The 19,752-nt window shown below is 44.2% G+C and overlaps 1 protein-coding gene across 1 annotated transcript in view; it reads right to left on the reverse strand.

The window, feature by feature from the left end:
* Nucleotides 1-19,752, reverse strand: part of bbs9 (Bardet-Biedl syndrome 9) — a 226,504-nt gene that overhangs the window by 153,792 nt on the left and 52,960 nt on the right. Inside the window, exons 14-16 of the mRNA XM_080425602.1 lie at nucleotides 16,143-16,247; nucleotides 2,615-2,755; nucleotides 565-660 (exon numbers count right to left, since the gene is read on the reverse strand). Coding sequence (XP_080281728.1) covers nucleotides 565-660; nucleotides 2,615-2,755; nucleotides 16,143-16,247 — 342 coding nt within the window. The remainder of the gene's footprint in view (nucleotides 1-564; nucleotides 661-2,614; nucleotides 2,756-16,142; nucleotides 16,248-19,752) is intronic.

Raw genomic sequence — 19,752 nt, forward strand, 5'->3', positions numbered from 1 at the left:
AGGTTCTAAAGTACAAATTCTTAGATGGGAGATGACCTGGAGAGGCGGATGTTCGTGGCTTCAGTAAAGTCAATACTGCTGTTCGGGACCAAGACACGGACACTCACAGTCCAGCGGGAAAAGGCCCTGGATGGCGTATATACAAGAATACTATGCATGGCACTTGATGTCACATGGGAAGATCACATCTGAAGCATGGACCTCTACGGGGGCCTCACTCAAGTAACGGACAAGGTCAGGGACAGAAGGATGAGGCTGGCTGGGCAGTGCGTCAGGCACCCGGAAATCTCAAGTGAACTGACACTGTGGGAGCCACCCCAAGGCACAGCTAGGAGGGGAAGGAGCCGCACCACCTACACACTGCAGCATGACAGCAGAGAGAGCAACACTACAGAGCTCCAGACCCTGATGCTGGACAAAAGGGAGTGGAAGGCGGCCATCCAGGGGTCCTGAGCTGGTCCGCACCCTCGCATTGCAATCGCCGTTTTCTCGAATTGCATGTCAGGGTCTTTTATGTGTGTGTGTGTGTGTGTGTGTGTGTGTGTGTGTGTGTGTAGAGCTTACGGGAGGTCTTAGAGGTCAGCACGGTGACTCTGGCTCCTGACAGGAACTGGAAAGCCAGACTGTGCCCTTCCTTATCCTCTGACTGCTGTGCAAATTCTGCAAGGATAGAGGGAGATGGAAAGCAAGGAGAGAGTGGCAGAAGCATTGGATTGAGAGAGAGAGAGAGAGAGAGAGAGAGAGAGAGAGAGAGAGAGAGAGAGAGAGAGAGAGAGAGAGAGAGAGAGAGAGAGAGAGAAAAGAAGTGAGCAAGGATGGAAAGCAAGAGAAACAGACAAAGTGACAGCGAGGGAAGGGGATACAGATCGAGATAGAGAAAAAAGAGATGCGATGGACAGTGGGAGGGAGATAAAGAGAGTGACACATATAAAGAGAGGACAGAAAGAAGGACAGATAGAAAGAAAGAATGAAAGTAAACATATATTAAACCTGTCATCCAAACCTCCCCACACACACACACACACACGGCAACAGTGTGATGGCATAGAGATATGCAGCTTCTATGCAGGATGCCAACCAAGGTGAACTGTCTCACTATATCCTATCTGTCTGCACAGGTATCACGCACATGCGCGTGCATACACACACAAACATGTGCATACACGCACACACACACACACACACACACACACACACAGTAAACAAAGGAAAATGTGTCCTTGAATACATTCAATAATCTCAGTTAGTGTTATATATGTTGTTTTTTTGGAGTGACGCTATTTCCACTTATTTTGATGTATTGTGTACTTGCACACACACAATGAAACAACACAAATCAAGACAGCACAGGTACTGTCTCATTAGTCTTGTGTGTCTGTGTGTGTGTTTGTAAGAGTAGAGTGTGTAGACTGTGGAGACGCCAGAGCTATAGATGTCTGATAACACATGGGAACAGGATCAGGATTCTCAGGGCTGATCCACACACCCACTGTAACTGTCCACCCAAAAACAAAAACACACAAGTAGACTACACACACACTCACACAAATGATTACCTATAAATAGCAGGTTTCTCCCCATCGGTCCTCTCTCGGATCCCCCCGCTCCCCCTCTCTCTCTCTCTCTCCAACAGTGATTATTATCAACTAATTTAATTAATTTCAAGGACCCTATTTATATATACAGTATATTAGAGAGTTAGTGTCGAAAATGTCCTTGAGCAAGACGCTGAACGCCTAATTGCTCCAGATGAGCAGGTTGGTGCCTTGCATGGTTTCCTCCGCCATCGGTGTATGAATGTGTGTGTGAATGGGTGAATGTAATGCACAATCTATGTAAAGCGCTTTGGATAAAAGCGCTATATAAATGCACCATTTACCATATATTGTTTTATCTCTGGGAACTAAATCTGTACTGTAAATCCTCATTGTTTTTGAGATTCATTTGGTTTCATTTGTACACTCTCTGAGTTACAGCTCCATCAGGGACCACCCCGGACCACCTCAAGGCAATCCTAGGGAGTCTCTACATGTCTGCCTGTCTCTCTCTCTGCAATCTGGGAACCCAGAACCAATTGAGAAGGAAAAACAGCGCCCTCTGCTGTTTGTACTATCTCACTTAGCTCTGGGACAATGACGACGTAGCACCCGTGCGCAAGGAAACCGGGGTTTTGGTCTGCCTTCAGCGTTTCACTTCCGGTGGTGCGACTATGTTTTCATTCCCACTAACAATATGTCTACACGGAACACTAACACCACTTCTCCCAGAGAACATGGATCGTTTTGGTTATAAGCCCACTTGTTTCTATGATAAAAGAGCAAGTTAAAATGTGAATATCTTTTCGTGGTTTTGTCTGCTCCGCGGACGCTATTGTTAAATTAGTTTCGGTTGGTTTCGAGTGGGGAATGATCGGCGGACACGTAAATCCCGCCCACTACATTTGATTGGGTAAAGCGCGGCCTGCTTCCTGATCTGAAGGCACGCACACTTGTAGCCCAGTGTGTACACGTTATGACGAACCTTCACGACAGATTCCAACGCAGAGCAGAATCTGTTCTTGAGAGATTACTCTCTCTGTTACCTGGGAAGACTGTTGAGATGGACAGGAGGTTACCTGGGAAGACAGTGTTGAGGTTGACAGGAGGTTTGTTGGTGTCCACGGTGATCTTGAACTGGGCGCTCTTGGCAGGAGAGGTGGGCAGACAGACCAGATGCAGGGGCAGAGAGAATTTACACTGGACCACCCGGGGAATACCTGACAGAGAGACAGAGGAGTGAGACCAGGGCCAGTTCTGGGTCGAGTGAGTGTGTCGCACGCACACATGGACTAGACAATATGTATAGAATACAGTATGCATACTCTACTGTATGTCATATTATGCCAGATGCATGGAATGTATAGTTTGAGGTAACCAGAAGCAATACTAATATACAGTCTTTCATTATATTGTGTTTAACAACGATGTCAGACAGACCAACTCATTGCTATAAAAAGTAAATAAAATGACAAGTGAATGGCTCCTGCCGGGCCTTGGATTCCAGGTTGGGAGCCCAAAGATAACAGAGGTTCCAACATCTCCCTTGTAGCTCCTTCCCTGCAAACAACGCTAAGAACACAGCCCACTTCCTCTTTAAGTGGCGCCCACCTCCACCAAGATCCCTCGCGGCAAATTAGACAGGATAGAAACATCAACGCTACGGCTTACTCTCCAAACGATCCTCCCCTGGGTTTATTAACACGGCAAACATTGGAGATATTCATATTTCATGCATGTTGGACTGTCCTATAGGAACTCGAGACTCAACATCAACATCTCCCGGGGACCGAGGCGATGTTTCTGGAGGATTGTTTTGGTTGTTAAGGAAATTTCTAGTCCAAGCATCTGGAGGAGGGGAAGGGAGAGGAGGGGAAGGGAGAGGAGGGGAGAGGAGAGACAAGGGGAGATGAGAGGAGATGAGGGGAGGGGAGACCATAAGTGTGTGCAAAGCAGGAGGTGTGCTGAGGTTGGCAGAAATAAAACCTTAGCTACAATAAAAGAGAGGGAGTGAAATGGTGGTGATGAAAAGAGATAATAAGTGCGAGGACAAGAAGTACAGAGGCTGGTATAGAAAAATAGGAAGAACTAGAAATGGTCACTACTAGAGTTAAAAAAACAACTAAATGCCATTAAAAAAATTGGCAAAACATTTAGTCACATTTAGAAATGGGCGTGGCTTATCTGGGGAGTTGTGTGTGTCATGATCCAAGGAATTTTGATTGTATGACCTACGGTTCAAGAGTTATAGACCAAAACATACAAGCGGGCTTGTGTGCCACCCTGAGGCTGATTTGAAAAACGTGTAAGTGGAGTGACTTCCTTGGCCTACTGGCAGTGTGCACAAAAGATCTGGCGCTGAATGGTGAAGCATTTAGGAGATTCGCTCCAGGCACACATACTGACACACACAGGGGCGAAAACATAATCTGTCGCCAGCCTTTAAAAAACCAAGGGATAAAAACCAATAAAAACATATGTGGATGGAGAATGAGAGAGGGATGGACAGAGGAGAAGTGAACAAGGAAGAACAGGAGAGAGATGGAAGGATGGGGGTAGAGAGAGGTCTGACAGAGACTGGAAAAGGCCAGGGGAAACATTTTTCCATCTCAAGTTCACAGCCGTTCACTAGTCACCAGTGTGTGTGTGTGTGTGTGTGTGTGTGTGTGTGTGTGTGTGTGTAAATCTAGTCTTGTTCCACTGTATCCCTGTATATTCCCAGGCTCTGCCAAGGCTCCGTGAAATTACAGCCTTCAGCACTGGGATTTACCTGCAGAGTGTGTGTGTGTGTGTGTGTGTGTGTGTGCGCGCATGCATGTGTGCGAATGAACGGCATGTGCGTGTGAGTATGTATTTCTATAACTGTGCGTGTGTGTGCGTGTGTGTGTGTGTGTGTGTGTGTGTGTGTGTGTGTGTGTGTGTGTGTGTGTGTGTGTGTGTGTGTGTGTGTGTGTGTGTGTGTGCGCGCGCGTGTGTGTGTGTGTGTGTGCGTGCATGTCTGGTACTATACCTGTGGCCACTATGATTTCATATACAGTACACCATATTAGCATGATATAAAGCATGTGTCATTTGCAACACATCCCTGCATCTACTTTGCATCAGCGCACATCTGTCATCGCTTTTCAACACAACATTATAATATTGGTTGTGGTAATAGTTACAATGCTGCTCTTCATACACCATTGGAAATGAATACAAGATGTGTTCACATCATTAGATACAGATTATGTCCTTATGTCACTTACTTTTAAAAGTGTGTACCTGTGCTCACAATAGCATTATTAATAATACTTATACTTAATGTCGAACAACATTGTCACGTCAAAAATCATAGATCTACAAGCTTGTGGACAGGCTATTTTGTACTTAACTTTACTTGTTTATTTAGACGGGACGATGCACATTAATGAACATTCAATACATGAACGTGAATTGAATCAACTGAACATGATCTTGTGTAAACATGCCGGATTTAGCTAAAAGCTCATTTCCAACCGTAGTCCGCACACATAAAAACACCACAGTATGGTAATACAGTAAATGGTACACCATTGTACGACAAAGTAGAGTACCCAAGTTTGATGTCAAAGCCACTACCCTCGGATTATGAAGATATTGTCCCATAAAGAAATTCCCTTAATGTAACTGTCACGGGGCAACCCGTGCCCTATATATAAAGACACAGGGGTTAAGGGCAGTTCACGCACACACACACCACACAGCTGCGTCCGATTCATAATCAAGACCACCGGCCGGTTTGGAAGCAGTGACTGTGGGAAGTGTGGCAGATATGTCCTAACCAAATGTCAATACTATAATGTCAATACTGTTGAATGCATTCACAAATTCACAAGTAATTCACACAGACTTTACAGGGATAAAACATTCAGTTTATTGTGTAACCTGTGGTAAAAGGAGTTGCTCATTGTTTGTCACCTGTAACTCCTCTGCAGTACTGGCACTGTGGGTTGAACTGCTAAACAGAGCATGGACCAAACCATGTAGCTTAAGTAGGGGAGGTCCCAGTGGAAGGTGCCATGTACTGTAGAGGAGGAGGGGTGTTTCACAATGTTTATGGGCAAAGTATTATATTATCTATGGAAATGAATTCAAACACAAAATGGGGTTCAGTCTGAAAGTACCATATCTATTTATGTGTTGGGTTATTCATGTTATATTTGTCAGCTTGTAGATAAGCTATTTTTGAAGGTTAATTGCTGCCTCTGTTGTGGTAGGATCCTCTCCTATAAAAAGGAGACAGCAGAGTCAGAGCTTCAGTTATGTTTGGGCAGGCAGAGAGCCCAGTCAGAGCTGCCAGGGCCCCCTCATAGGGGTGTAGCCTAAGTGCGCTTTGTTTTGTTCTGTTACCTTTTTGTTAAGTTTTGCATTAATTTCCTGAGTTCGTTATCTTCGTATTTTTTGGCCAGCATTATTTTTGTTATTCGATACATGCACTGTAAAAAGCTGCACTGACTTGGTGGAGGAGAAGTGGAAGATTTCTGACTGTTTTTGGAGTCTCGACCTCCGGTCAACTTTACAGTAACAGTAAACAGTAACAGTAAAAAAGAAAAGAGAAAAAAGAAATAAAAAATAGTCCACTCATTCTGTCAGGGAGGTGGCTCTTGATTGATTATATTTTGTTATATTGAATACATTCTTATCCTTGAATTAATTCACCAAATCTCTGTGTGTGTGTCTGTCTGTGTGTCACGGGCCTAACTAAAATCAAACGGTCTCAAATCTGGCATGTTTGTCTCATTCGACCCCAAGGTCTAACCCGCCCAATAGCAATTCGACCAGACCAGCGGTTTCTGAGAATCGAAACCACGAATATCTGCATCTGTCTGAGGAGGACGCACAAATGCTCTGAGTTCGTGGATTGTATGCATCGGCTTTCCTGATTGGCCAACTGTTGGCTTCACGGATTCACAGGGCGTCACGTTACGATAGTGCCGCTTACCAAGTATTAGTCCCTGATTGGCCAAGCTTTGCGTAATGTTTGCGCCGCATAGCCAATATAAGTGGCAGCGTATGCATTGGAACAGAAAGAAGGAAAAACCTAAATATGGAAGAATGTGATAGAATGGCAGTAATGTTGGGATGGAGGAGAAGGAAGGCATCTTTATCAACAACAACAAAAAAGTGGGTGAGAACAGAAGGTGCATTAAATAAAACGGAAATGAAGAGAGCTTTGGTCAAAGATGAAGGAAGCGAATCAAAGTGGCGGCACAAAGCAAAGCGCAATGCGCGTGGAGCTGACAACGGGTACAACTAGTACATCAGATAACGGGTATTGCACAACTGTATTCCCGACTTGCATCGTTCCCGACATGTATGGCCCCGAGTAGGTTGTAATAATCTTTGGGAACATTTATTTGTGACCCATGGGGGGAGCGGTTTTGACGTCATGACTTCGGTAGTCTATAAATCAGGCTTAAGACTTACATCATGGTGCATTTGGCAGTAAGTTATTACAGTATGTTTGGGGATATCACACTACATTGATATACTGTTTCAGTCAGTACTGTGCAGTATTTTAAATGTTTTCCGTTGCATGTTATTGAGACCCTTAACGTGGCGTTCTCAGCAGTAGAGCAGGGCAGGTTTCCTTATGTTACAGAAGATGGATGGTTTTGTGTCTGACAGTGCCTGACCTTGTATCTCTATGTATTAAATCAGATGAGGTGATTCTATGGTAAACTATTTGCTCATTGTGGGGTCTACATTGTACTACAACAATGATGAACTATTACTACACTAACACAATCTCTTCTATAACGTATGCACCTACTGTACTGGTATGAATGATAATTACCACTTTATATGTTTAACCTCATGTACATACGGTATGTGCTGGTCTTATGCTTTGTGTATACTAGAACAGTGCCCGTTGGGCACCGGCCTACACGGGAACGATGCAAGTTGGGAACAATCCAAATAGGGAATGCATGCCCCACCCTGTTATGCAATACCCGTTATACCTGTTGTCAGAGTACCCATTGTAACCATCTGTCTGTAGGGTCGGCGCATGCGGGGGGGGGGGGGGGTCGGCGCCTGCGGGTTAAGCTATAACGTCATCGGTTCAGGAAAGATGCGTCTTTAAGTGTACACAGGGAGACGCAAGGGTGGCGTCTTCAGAGTTATTCACTCTGGGACCCGGTTTCAAAAATAAGCATATTCCCGGACCCAAAACGCTGGCTCCGTGTGGACGAAACGTCTAAACGATTAAAAACTTTTGCGGATTCACCTAAAAACGTCTCTGTGTGGATGTGGCCTAAATGGCAGGTGTGGGGAATTCGACAGGTGTGGGGAATTTGGCAAATCAAGCTCAGGCTGGGGTTGCTATGGCAATCAATAGAGGCTATGAGTGTGACATCATCGTATCCGGAAGTTATGCGGTAACGCCTACTGAGTGGCAAAAAAATACTTTCTGGCCTTGACAGCCCATACATCCAAACAGAAAAGTCCCATCTGATTGTATTAAACACACGTTAAACTCACCAACATAGCAGCTGTACGGAAAGCTTAAATTATGCTCTTTCTATCTGCGAAGTTTGTGTTTCATAAAAATCCACGATAGACATGTTATGAGCTACTATCCATCAATAAATTCCGTGCAGGTGATTATTTTTCTAAGTGACTTGTTTGGAAGCGCTCGTTTTCAATAATGCAACGTCCTGCTGCCTCCTGCATAATGTGCAAATTATAAACAGGTGGTACAAAGGACAGTTGAGTGATTTTCAACAAGTGCTTCCAAACTCCAATGCTCCATGCTGCTCAATGTTTTGCCACTCAGTCTAGATGAGGGGGGGGGGCGTGTCCCGGTGGAAAAGTGACGCATGTGCATACTCTCTATTGGCTCATTTGGGCCATGGCCAGAGCCTTTTCTGGTGGTTATGGACAACAGCCGAACCGACCGACTGGACGCCGGACACTGCACTCCCTCGGGTCGGCGGCGACACGCGTGTCGAGTTATAAGTCGGTCGGTCGGACAGTTCTCGAGAATACGTGGAGATTCTGTGCATTCATTGTAAGATACTGTTTTTTATGTTCTCTCTGACATGCTTTTTTAATGTTAGATTTATTTCTCCCAGCTCTCCCCCCACCTTTTTCTTCTTCTCCCTTTCTGAAAAACAATTAAGTGGAGCTTATGCAAAAACTAATTTAACCCACTTCTCTACACCTGTAAACCAGTGATGTGACAATAAAGTTGATTCTTGATAATTGAATGAAACAATCTAAAAAGATTAGTAATAAAAAAAGTTGATAAACATTGTTGTTTGCTGCTGGTACTTGCTTTATTACATCAGTGAGGACATAAGTTTTTAGTTACTTGTAAGTAAGTACCATGACTCTGAGACCATGTTAAGTGTGTGTCTGCATGTAGTCTGTCTCTGACCACAGTATTTATTTGAACAGAGCACCAGTAGATCAGGTTTTTTTTACCACAGCTGCAGTGATGTCAGATCGGTACTGATACAGCATGCATTAGTGTGTGTGCATTAGTGTATTAGTGTATTAGTTTGTGTGTGTGTGTGTGTGTGTGTGTGTGTGTGTGTGTGTGTGTGTGTGTGTGTGTGTGTGTGTGTGTGTGTGTGTGTGTGAGCCACCGAAAACGTGAGAATTTTGTGTGTCTGCATATGCCTTGTGCATAAGCTGCTCTTTCTGTACGGTTGACTTTGTTCACCTGTGGCTTTAACAGAGTGTGTGTGTGTGTGTGTGTGTGTGTGTGTGTGTGTGTGTGTGTGTGTGTGTGTGTGTGTGTGTGTGTGTGTGTGTGTGTGTGTGAGTGTGTACACTATTGAAACGTCTCTAATCCTGCTATATAGCAGGACATCCTACTCTGTATCAAAGCACACAAACACAGACAGACTAAAACAAACACTGGCTGAGTACTAGGAACACTGCTATTGGACTACAGACTACATACAGTGTGGGATGGTGCGTGCGTGCGTGCGTGCGTGCGTGCGTGCGTGCGTGCGTGCGTGCGTGCGTGCGTGCGTGCGTGCGTGCGTGCGTGCGTGCGTGCGTGCGTGCGTGCGTGCGTGCGTGCGTGCGTGCGTGCGTGCGTGCGTGCGTTCAACATTGTGTGCACACATGGATCTACTGTGTGTGTACGAAAAATGATACAGCCATGAGTAATACTTCAAACAGTGGTATTTCTGTGAGAGCACAACCAATATACACAGTATAAGATAACTGGGCTGTATTTACCTACTCTATAGAGGGACTGGGAAGTATGGGAGTGTGAATTGACGTGATATGATTCTTTGAGAGGCTCATGAAGTCTCTTTGGCACTTTTCAAAGCCTCATAGCCTGCAGGCTTTACGTGTGCGTGTGTGTGTGTGTGTGTGTGTGTGTGTGTGTGTGTGTGTGCACAAGCCCGTGCATGTGTGTGCATTCTACGTCTTCTCAGCTATCATGTTACAGGAACATAAACAGTAGGCCGCGGTCTCTTCCTGTATATACAGTACTCAGTGTGTGTGTGTGTGTGTGTGTGTGTGTGTGTGTGTGTGTGTGTGTGTGTGTGTGTGTGTGTGTGTGTGTGTGTGTGTGTGTGTGTGTGTGTGAGATCCGACTACTAACTCTACTGTTTTAACAAGGACTACTTCGCTCTTACCTGTAGGGTTGAGCTCTGTAAGAGACGACGAGAGAAGAAGAGGCAAGAGGGAAGAAAAACAAGAACGCACAAAAGTAGAAGATGAAACACACAAACATGCACATAAATACACATACCAATACACACATACAGTTTCCCCATTATTTTTTGTCTCCGCTCCCCCGTGTTTACGTTCTTTTGTTTCCTTTACAGCTCGCCACATGCTTACATACTCTCTCTTCTTCCTTTCTGCACCATGTTCCCCACATGCTCTCTACACGTTTCCTCTCTTCCATCCACCCTGTCAACCCTCTTTTACCCTCTATTTCTCAACCCCCGCACCCCACACACACACACACTTTAACCATGCCATTAGAGAGTTTCATGGAGAAACAGACAGAGAGGAAAGACAAGGGATGGATTGAGAAAGAGAGAGAGGGACAGACAGAAATAGAACAAGGAGGGAGACGCATTCAGAGAAAGTCCGAGGACATGATAAAAGTGTAAAGTCTGATTTATACTCGGTTGCGCATCATGTCTCACATGAAATGAGCAGATCTACAAGCAACGCTTGAGTTCCGAGACACCGGTGCCAAATGAAATATAAATCTGTCTCAATGCTTATACTTATACTTCAGAGTGTGATACCTGCACACCGGTATCACACGCTGAAAACCGATCTACAAGGTCACAGTGTGTGGCATCGCGACGCTTTGTGAGCTGTGCTCAGTCGATCAACAGGCTCACAACGTGTCACGCTGTAGCTGTGTGTGTGTTGTGAGCTTGCACATTGGCTATTTTCGCTGTGCAACACCGGTGTGCAACCAAGTATAAACCAGGCTTAAGTGAGGGAACATGTTTGTTCAGGGTAGTTGAACCTCTTAAGGAGGACGTGTAGAGAGGGGGGGGCACACTGACAATCTGACACATATCGTCCTCTACCAGCTACTTAAGCAGCTGTGGGATTCCACTTTCCAGGAACTTCAAATCTTCAAATCAAGAGAAATTACGTATATGATAAACGTATGACTTTGGAGGAAAAATATTATATAAATGCCTTTTAAGTTATGAGTTATATCATGTGAATTAAAATAAGGAATGTTGGTTGGTTTAACATGAGCCATGACATCGCCATAAAAGAGGCATTGCCCAATTACCTGTATCTACACACATTTCAGTGATAATCCTTTACTGTATATGAAAAATATATATATCTTTAATGACGTAGAAGAAAAAGTCCTTTTGCACACCTACAGAGGTGGACAGGTGCGTCGGAGTAATGAACTTGAAGAGCAGAAAAAAGTCCCGCACACCGTCTTCACTTAGAAAAAATGTATTGATATATATATAAATAACGTTTCGGTCACTTAGACCTTCATCAGGATGCCTGATGCCTTTTTTATGATTTTCTTTAATGACACATTACTGCTGTCATGTAACCATAACTGCAATCTTGGGGGGTTTTGTTGTTCTTAATTCAACAGAAAATGGGTTATGTGGTTATTTGTGAGTTTCATGACCCGTGGGAGCTTGAGACCTGTCAAAAACAAAAAAACATGGGCATCAATGAGAAAAAAAGGGGGAAAAAAGCATTCTCTTCCTCATTCCTGGAAAATGTTTTGCGGATAAGTGTTTTCTTTTCCTTTTTTTTGCCCGCCAGCAGTGAAACTCAACCCCACGTTCAGTGTGAATTCTCCTCGTGTTGGAACGGCTGGCTAATTAACCTTTGATTTGATTGGTGGGAGAGTGATTCCTGGGCGGGCCGATGAGAAGCAGATGGAGAGGTTTGCCGGTGGTTCCCCGGGCCCGTCCAATGAAAGGCGGTCTTTGTGGTGCTGAGTCAGTCAGAGGCGGGCTGGGCCGCAGAGCCCTGCTTGTGTATTTCATGCTTTGTTAACTCTGATGAAAGCCATGCTTCCTTCCTGCTCACTCTCTCTCCCCTGCCACAGTGCTGACTTCAACCTCCATCTCTCTCTCCTGCACTTACACTGTGGGTCTCTCTACCCAAACTTTACCTTCCTCCCTCATACACAATATTTATATATATATATATATATATATATATATATATATATATATATATATATATATATATATATATATATATATATATATATATATATGTGGTATGTGCGCGCGCGCACACACACACACACACACACACACACACACACACACACACACACACACACACACACGCAAGAGATGAATGTACCATTGACTGTATAAACTTATATAAACAGGAATGTACATAGTGATACAGTGTTGACTGATATTTATGGTATGCCATCTGTATGTACAGTATGTCCAGCATTGGTACAGGTCCCTGCACCATGTACATCAGTATGCAATGAGAAGCACGATGCGTTGCCAACATGTGTCTGCACCTATAGCCACCAGAAAAACATATTTATATTTAGCACATACCCAGCCTTTCTTTTCCTGGGTGAGTGGAGTGTCAGCCCTAGGGCTTATAACAGTTTCAGCCCTAGGGCTGATATGGCCAAATAGGTGACCAATCAGTGAAAGCTAAAGGGCCACAGCAGGTTGAACTGTCACCGCAAGCGACCTCGCTGCTGAAGGAACTCAAGGGGTTAATATATTGTACTTAGTTGTGCCCGGTGTCGCACAACGCAAATAGCCAATCTGCAACACATTGTGAGCTTGTAGATCTGCAATTGTCGGAATGCGACAAAGTATAAATCCGGCTTCAGCATGTCAAAAATAGCCGTCACAGTCGCATTGATCAAATGCTATTTTCTTATTGTCTTTGTGACTAAAGGCTAAGAGTATGTGATAAACAAATTATTGCCTGGGAATTAGTCGGAGACCTCGGTAGCCATTTATGGAATGACCGCTGATTATCGATACGGTATGTATTTTATTTCATACATACCGTATTCATATTTTATGTCATGAGTCATCAGTGTACATATGTATACATGCTATTGTCAGGGCAGGGAAAAGGTCTCAAGAGGGGACAGTAACTTTCTAGAATGTAACTACCTCAACCACCCCCTACACAAACACACGTCAGAACATCTTAAGAAGTGGAGGGTCCTCTTAAATGTCAGTCTCTTTGTAGGGCTTAAGTTGGGAGGCAGCAGCCCGAGGGCTGGGGGTTAATGCATAATCATCACCCCTGGGTGGGAACAGAGAGCGAGTAGGAGAGAGTGTGGTGCATTCCTCCTGGAGAGGAGAGGAGAGGAGAGGTAATGGAGATTAACATGACTGGAACATACTGCCAGAGGGTTTGACACTGACAATCATGCATTTTCTCTCTCTCTCTCCACACACACACACATACACACACACACACACACACACGCACACGCACACGCACACGCACACGCATACACGTTTGTGCTAACACTTTATATTGAAAGGAGTTGTATGGATATGTTGACAGCAGGGTAGGATTTATTATGTCCTCTGTCCACAATGGGTGGTTCATCTGAGACATTCACAAGTCAGTTACAATTCACTTTTACAATGGAATCAGAGGGCATCACAATGATGGCTGGCTACCTGCCAAACTGCAAAAACAAATTACTAGCCACGTTTGACAGGTGTTTGAGTGCCATCCTATACATACGTAAGTCTGCATGTTACTGCTGTCATCTCTCTCTCTCACTCACTCTCTCTCTCCCTCCATTAATCAACCTTTTGTATATTCCACCCTTGCCTCCGATCCAACCCAGCCCTTCCAAATCAAGAGCCACCAATCCAATCCCGCCCCACCCCAGGCATCCAGGCCAGGACACCATGTATTTCCTATTTTTAGCATCACAATAAAAGAAGAAAATGGGGGAAATAAAGATTCCCTCCTGAATGTCCTGATGTTTCCAAATCCTTTCACAGCTACGGTACTTTTGGGGAAGGGAACGGGGGCTTTGGGCCAACCGGTGGATCTGCCAAAATAGATACAGTCCAAAAGAAACAATACCATAAAAATGTCTTATTCTTTCTTTTTCTCCTTTTTTATGGCAGTGTGAACTCAGCATTTAAAAATAGAAAGAGGCCTGTGACATTTTGGTTTCAATAAAGGCAGGTTTTGTTGGTTTGAAGGGGGAGAGTGATGCCTTCCAGAAACACTGGAAGCCAGCTGCTTGGAGGGAGTCAGCACTGTTTGAGGACAATCAGTGCAGCTTGGAGAGTTATGGTGGGAGTCAGAGCTTCTTTTGCATCCTGAACTACGGTCTGCCATGTTTGTTTCCAGCTGGCATCAGACTTGTTACGGACAAGTCAGTTATATCATAAGGCAGGGGTCTTCAACGTTTTTCAGGCCAAGGACCCCCTAGCTGAGAGAGATGAAGCAGATATTGTATAAAATTGACTTGGTCTGCTTTTTTCCCCCTCCACATCTATACCTCTTTGCCAAAAATAGCCGATCTACAAGCTCACAACGACTCGCAGCGTGAGGCGTTTGTGAGCTTGTAAATCGGCTATTTTTGGGTAAAGTTCTCCGCAGAATAGGAATCCTAGGGTTCAAGTGGTTAATGTAGCGGTCCCCCTGTAGTAACTCTCAGGACCCCCTAGGGGTCCCGGACCCCCTGTTGAAGACCCCTGTTATAAGGTTCCATTGCAGTTAACATTCTCATCCCCTATTCGTATTTGCAAGTAGTAGGGCTGCAGCTGATGGGAAGGTGAACGTGGAAGTCCGACCCCAACCACATCTAGTACTGTTTTTGATTGACTGAATACTTTATTAGTCAGAAATGTAAACAGCAAGAGGTGCAGTCAGACATTAAGGCTAAAAGGATAACACAAAAAAGTCCTGGGGACTTGTTTCCATTGTGGTCCTACTGTATGTATTCAATTCATCAACAATGTACAGTACATCACCCGAGTGCTGGTGCCTTTGGCAGTTGACAGAAAATCACGTGACCTCTGCAAAGTACAGTAAGTTGGCCATGTTCTACTGCAAATTTGCCTTGATGCATCATTCAAATCAAAGACTTGCAACTAGCCGACTTGACACCTGCGACCACTTGCTAAAGAATCCCCCAAAACTTTGGTTTACAACATTCTAAAACTAGACTGTCCACATCAAGCAATGAGCAGAGACCATCTACCGTTTCCACGGCTCTTGTCACGTCAACCTACCGGTACTTCCTTGAATCCCACTCCCGTCTTTTGAATTTATTTACTGAACTAAATAAATTACAACAAATGAATGACTTTTTCCATCACTTTAAAACAAGGCAAGTGTGCCCACACACAGTAGCAGGCTTGAGCCCCATAAGGTGCGCCCAAACGCACGTGTGTGTGCGTGTGTGCGTGCCAAGCACTGTCCGAGTTGCATGCAGGGTGTGAATCAGTTATAATCTATTTGGAAATTGCACATAGCTGACAGGCTGATCAGACTCCAAGTCGCCGTCTAAAGGCAACTTCACCCTGGAGATGCTACTACGCCAGTAACTTCACAGGGGGAAAAAACGACAGAAGAATGTGAAGTACTGGATGTGGGCAGAACTGGACCACCCAACTCCACCTTCCTGGAGTTCCCGCAGGCTGCTGCTATTACCTCCAAACATGGAAATGTTGTCAGGTACCGTTGCTACCTATATTGGCACTGACGGAACGCAGACCACGTCGACAACGCGGTTCGTGGCAATCCTAAATTACAGGAAGCCTACACCTAACCGTAACACTAAAGACGCTAACATTATCCCAGAACATTACTTACCCCCCCCCACCCCAAAAAAAAATATATATATATATATATATATATATATATATACAAAACAACTACTAATGTCAATGTAAGATTTGTGCATTGAGTTGTCATAGTCTGCATTCCGTCGTTTTCCACATGGTAGGCAAAAAAGTACCATCAGTATAAGGACACAAAAGATACCTGACAAAGAGGAGTATGGAATTAGAGTGGGTTAGATACAATATACATAGTAAACCTATAGAGCACTTATGTGTGTGTGTGTGTGTGTGTGTGTGTGTGTGTGTGTGTGTGTGTGTGTGTGTGTGTGTGTGTGTGTGTCTGTACCTGTTGAGGTGCTGTAGGACACAGCGATGTCTCCAGTCAGGTCAGCGGGGGGGTAATGGCCATTGAGGAAAGCAGAGAAGGCCACCACGGTAGTGGAACCTACACCTAGAGACATGACATGAAGAACTTTAACATTAACCAATGCATACACACGCACGCGCGCACACACACACACAGAATGTATTTGAAGAGTCAGCATCTCAATGTACAGTATGAGCAGCACAGGATACAGCACAACTAACATTAACCAGGCAGTCACTACAGCCCAAGCATATGCACACACACACACGCACACGCACACACACTTATAGTAGGTACATAAATACTGCTATGCTTAAAAACACATATGCTCAACCATCTGCAGAAGAGGTGAAGACAGGCAGGTTAACAACATTAAACAGGACAACTCTAACTTCCAGACAAACACACACACAGAACTTATTTGTGGCATGGGAGAGAGGTGATGACTTGACTCTTCCCTGCAATACCTCTAAACAAACAAGAGAGAAATGGAGACAGCGAGAGAGACACACACACACACACACACACACACACACACACACACACACACACACACAGAGAGAGAGAGAGACAGAGAAAGAGAAAGAGAGAGAGAGCAAACAAGCCAAAAGAAAGTGCAGGGATCAAATATGAAGAGGAGAGGAAAGGATGTTTCAGCTAATGGCTAAACATAGGGTGGTGTGGTGGAGTAATGAGGCGTGATGTTCCTGACTCTAGAGCTTGGCTGGCCACAGGTGACTGAAACCTAGCTATGTACTGGTGTGTGTGTGTGTGGGGGGGGGGGGAGTCCTCAAAGATTATTTTTATGAATTTTTGTTTCAGTTCTCTTCCTTTGGTGATGGCCTGTCAATTATGACCATCGCGGATGTTTTCACTATCCAGTAGAAAGAGAGATCTATTCACCTTTCCCTCTCCCCCAGAGGACATGAGCGCATTATGAACACACACACACACACGCACACGCACACGCACACACACACGCACACACACGCGCACACACACACACACACACACACACACACACACACACACACGGTACTAAAAAACAACAGACGAGGGCTAGACAGGCCCACTTGAGGATAGACAGAAACTGCAGAAGACGGCAGAAGACAAAGTTAGGAGAGGAAAAGCAGAGACCCTGGCAGGCAGGGGAAGATGAATAGGATGAAGATGAAAGCAGATAGAGCACAAGCACATCTCCCCTGTCCAGACCAAGAGGGAGAGAAAGGGAGCGAGAGAAAGAGAGAGAGGGAAATAGAGAAAAAAGAAAAGGAGAAAGAAGGAAAGAAAGCAATTAAGAAAGACTTTCCCCACACTGTCAGACACCCTTGCCAACTTGACTTCTTCCCTCTACCTCGCTCTCCCTCCCTCGCTCTCATTCACAGCCCAAAGGGCAAACATTCGCCAGGTGGTAGCCGTCTGAGGTGATAGCGGGCTCTTTAGCTGTGTTATAAGATAAGGAAACAATACTAAGCAGACGGAAGATGAGCGCTCACTATGGCCTAATTATGTTTTTTTATTTAGGTGTCCCGTGCTGAAAATATCCAATCTACAAGCTCACATCGCAACACATTATAGATCAACTATGTTTGGTGCATGTCACCGGTAGGCAACGGAGTATAAAACAAGCATATCTCTACCTCAATCTACTGTATTTGACCTAATCGTTCTTTCGCTAAAAGCTCACTTCCTTCTTGTTCCCTCTGCCTGTCCTTCACTCTGCTCCCTCCTCTCTCACGCTCTCTCTCTGGGTGGTATTGTGTGCTTTCCTCATGGTGTTAGGTAAAGTGGCTGTCAGCTCAGGTTAAACTGAAGTGATCTCCATGTTGACTACTGACTGTTTAGATGAGGTCAACGGTCAAGAGGGGTGGAGATGTGGATGTATAATATACCACACAGACGGGTGAGAACGGAGAGTGTGTAGGGTGTATGTGTCATTTACTTGCTATGTACAATAGGTAAGAAAAACACATAATGCTGTAAATTGAATGTTGGCACTGCAGGTATATAAAAAAAAGAAGTGCAGAGAAGCAAAATGACAAACATACAGTATGTGTTCATGAATTCTTGTATCTATTGTAAGTATTCTGATATACTAAACATTAATATCTATGCATATTATGAATGCCTGATGCAACTTGTCTAACCAGTGATCTAGATCAGGGATTCACAAACTTGCATGCAAGCCGCCTCTAGGGGGTGTGTGACATTAATAGTGTAATAGTGGTGATGGTGTTTTAATAAAAAAATATTATAAACACATTTCTCTCTGAACTTTGACCTTTCACCAAACAAATACCTCAGTTGGCCGGTTCACCTTTTATTTTCAGACCACGTGAGAAGGTCATATTCTATCACTGGTAAACATTTGGTAACATTTTACTGCACCAAATATATTTTTCATGAAGATATACTGTAGTAACTTGTCTCAAACAAACCCATCAATGTCTACCAAAAAAATCAAGAAGTTGTGCTAAATACTAAATGCATTTAGAATTTACACAGACACCACAAAGCTAACTTCACACTCATATGGCTGTTAACATAAGAAATGCTGAGTACTTAGAGATAAGCACATTTTGCAGAGAAAATCTACACATACTTGAAAGATTCAGCCACTTTTACCCGTGTGAGTGTATGAGTGTGTTGTTTAAATTACACTTCTTGACAGTTGCTGCAGTACACAGGGGATCTTGTGTGCATATGAGAATGGTGCTAAATGCTGACCTTTGACCTTTGTAGGTCAGGCCCAAGGTCACATCACTGCTGAGCATCTATAGCAGCCTCAGGACAAAAAGCAGTGATGTTTGTGTTGGGGTAGGGCGGGTCCTCCCACCTTGTCTGAGTCCCTCAACCGACTGGGAAGATCTGGACAGGCTAAGTGAATGAATAACACTCTTTATCAACAACTGCCGTTGATATGCCCTTGAGGCACTTAAAGCCCCCCCTCCAGCTAATTTTACTTCTGTTTTTTCCCTACAAACCGCATACAGCAGTGGTAAAAATAATTATGTTTAAGTTCAAGGTCAAATCTTTGTTGTCCCACAAGTGAAAGTGAGCACAGCAATGTCCAAGAGCATAGTTTTGTGGTGAAGATTCTGGTCTTCCACGATCACCTAGGCCTACTGTATGAAATCAAATGTAATCAACTACTAGCCAGTTAGAGTGCTACTGTCCCTCTGGATCAGAGGCATACAAACTGTAGTTCGTGACCCGAACTTGAGTCATGGGAGATATCTATTGGGGCAAAGATTATGTACAGCAACATTAGAATGGCAAAACAATTACATGAGCCACGGAATGAAACAAATACATTTTGTCCAATGTTGACTTAAAAAAAAAAAAGATAATGCCTTCAATGATAAGAATGGATAGTAATGTCACTTTTAGCCAAATAGAATTTTGAGCTAAAAACTGCTCAAACAAAATGTGTGTCACTCCTGACATTCTGCTGATTAAAGAACAGTCATTGAACTCATGTTTACAGGTTAGTTACAACATCCACTATCCTACTGTATAGCCGACTACGGCTGCACTACAGTGGCTTAGTGCTGAGAGCTCATTAGCTTTGTTAAATCAGCCTCTCTCT

The sequence above is a fragment of the Gymnoscopelus braueri genome (genome assembly GCF_963280865.1).
Source record: "Gymnoscopelus braueri genome assembly, chromosome: 4".
Lineage (NCBI taxonomy): Eukaryota > Metazoa > Chordata > Actinopteri > Myctophiformes > Myctophidae > Gymnoscopelus > Gymnoscopelus braueri.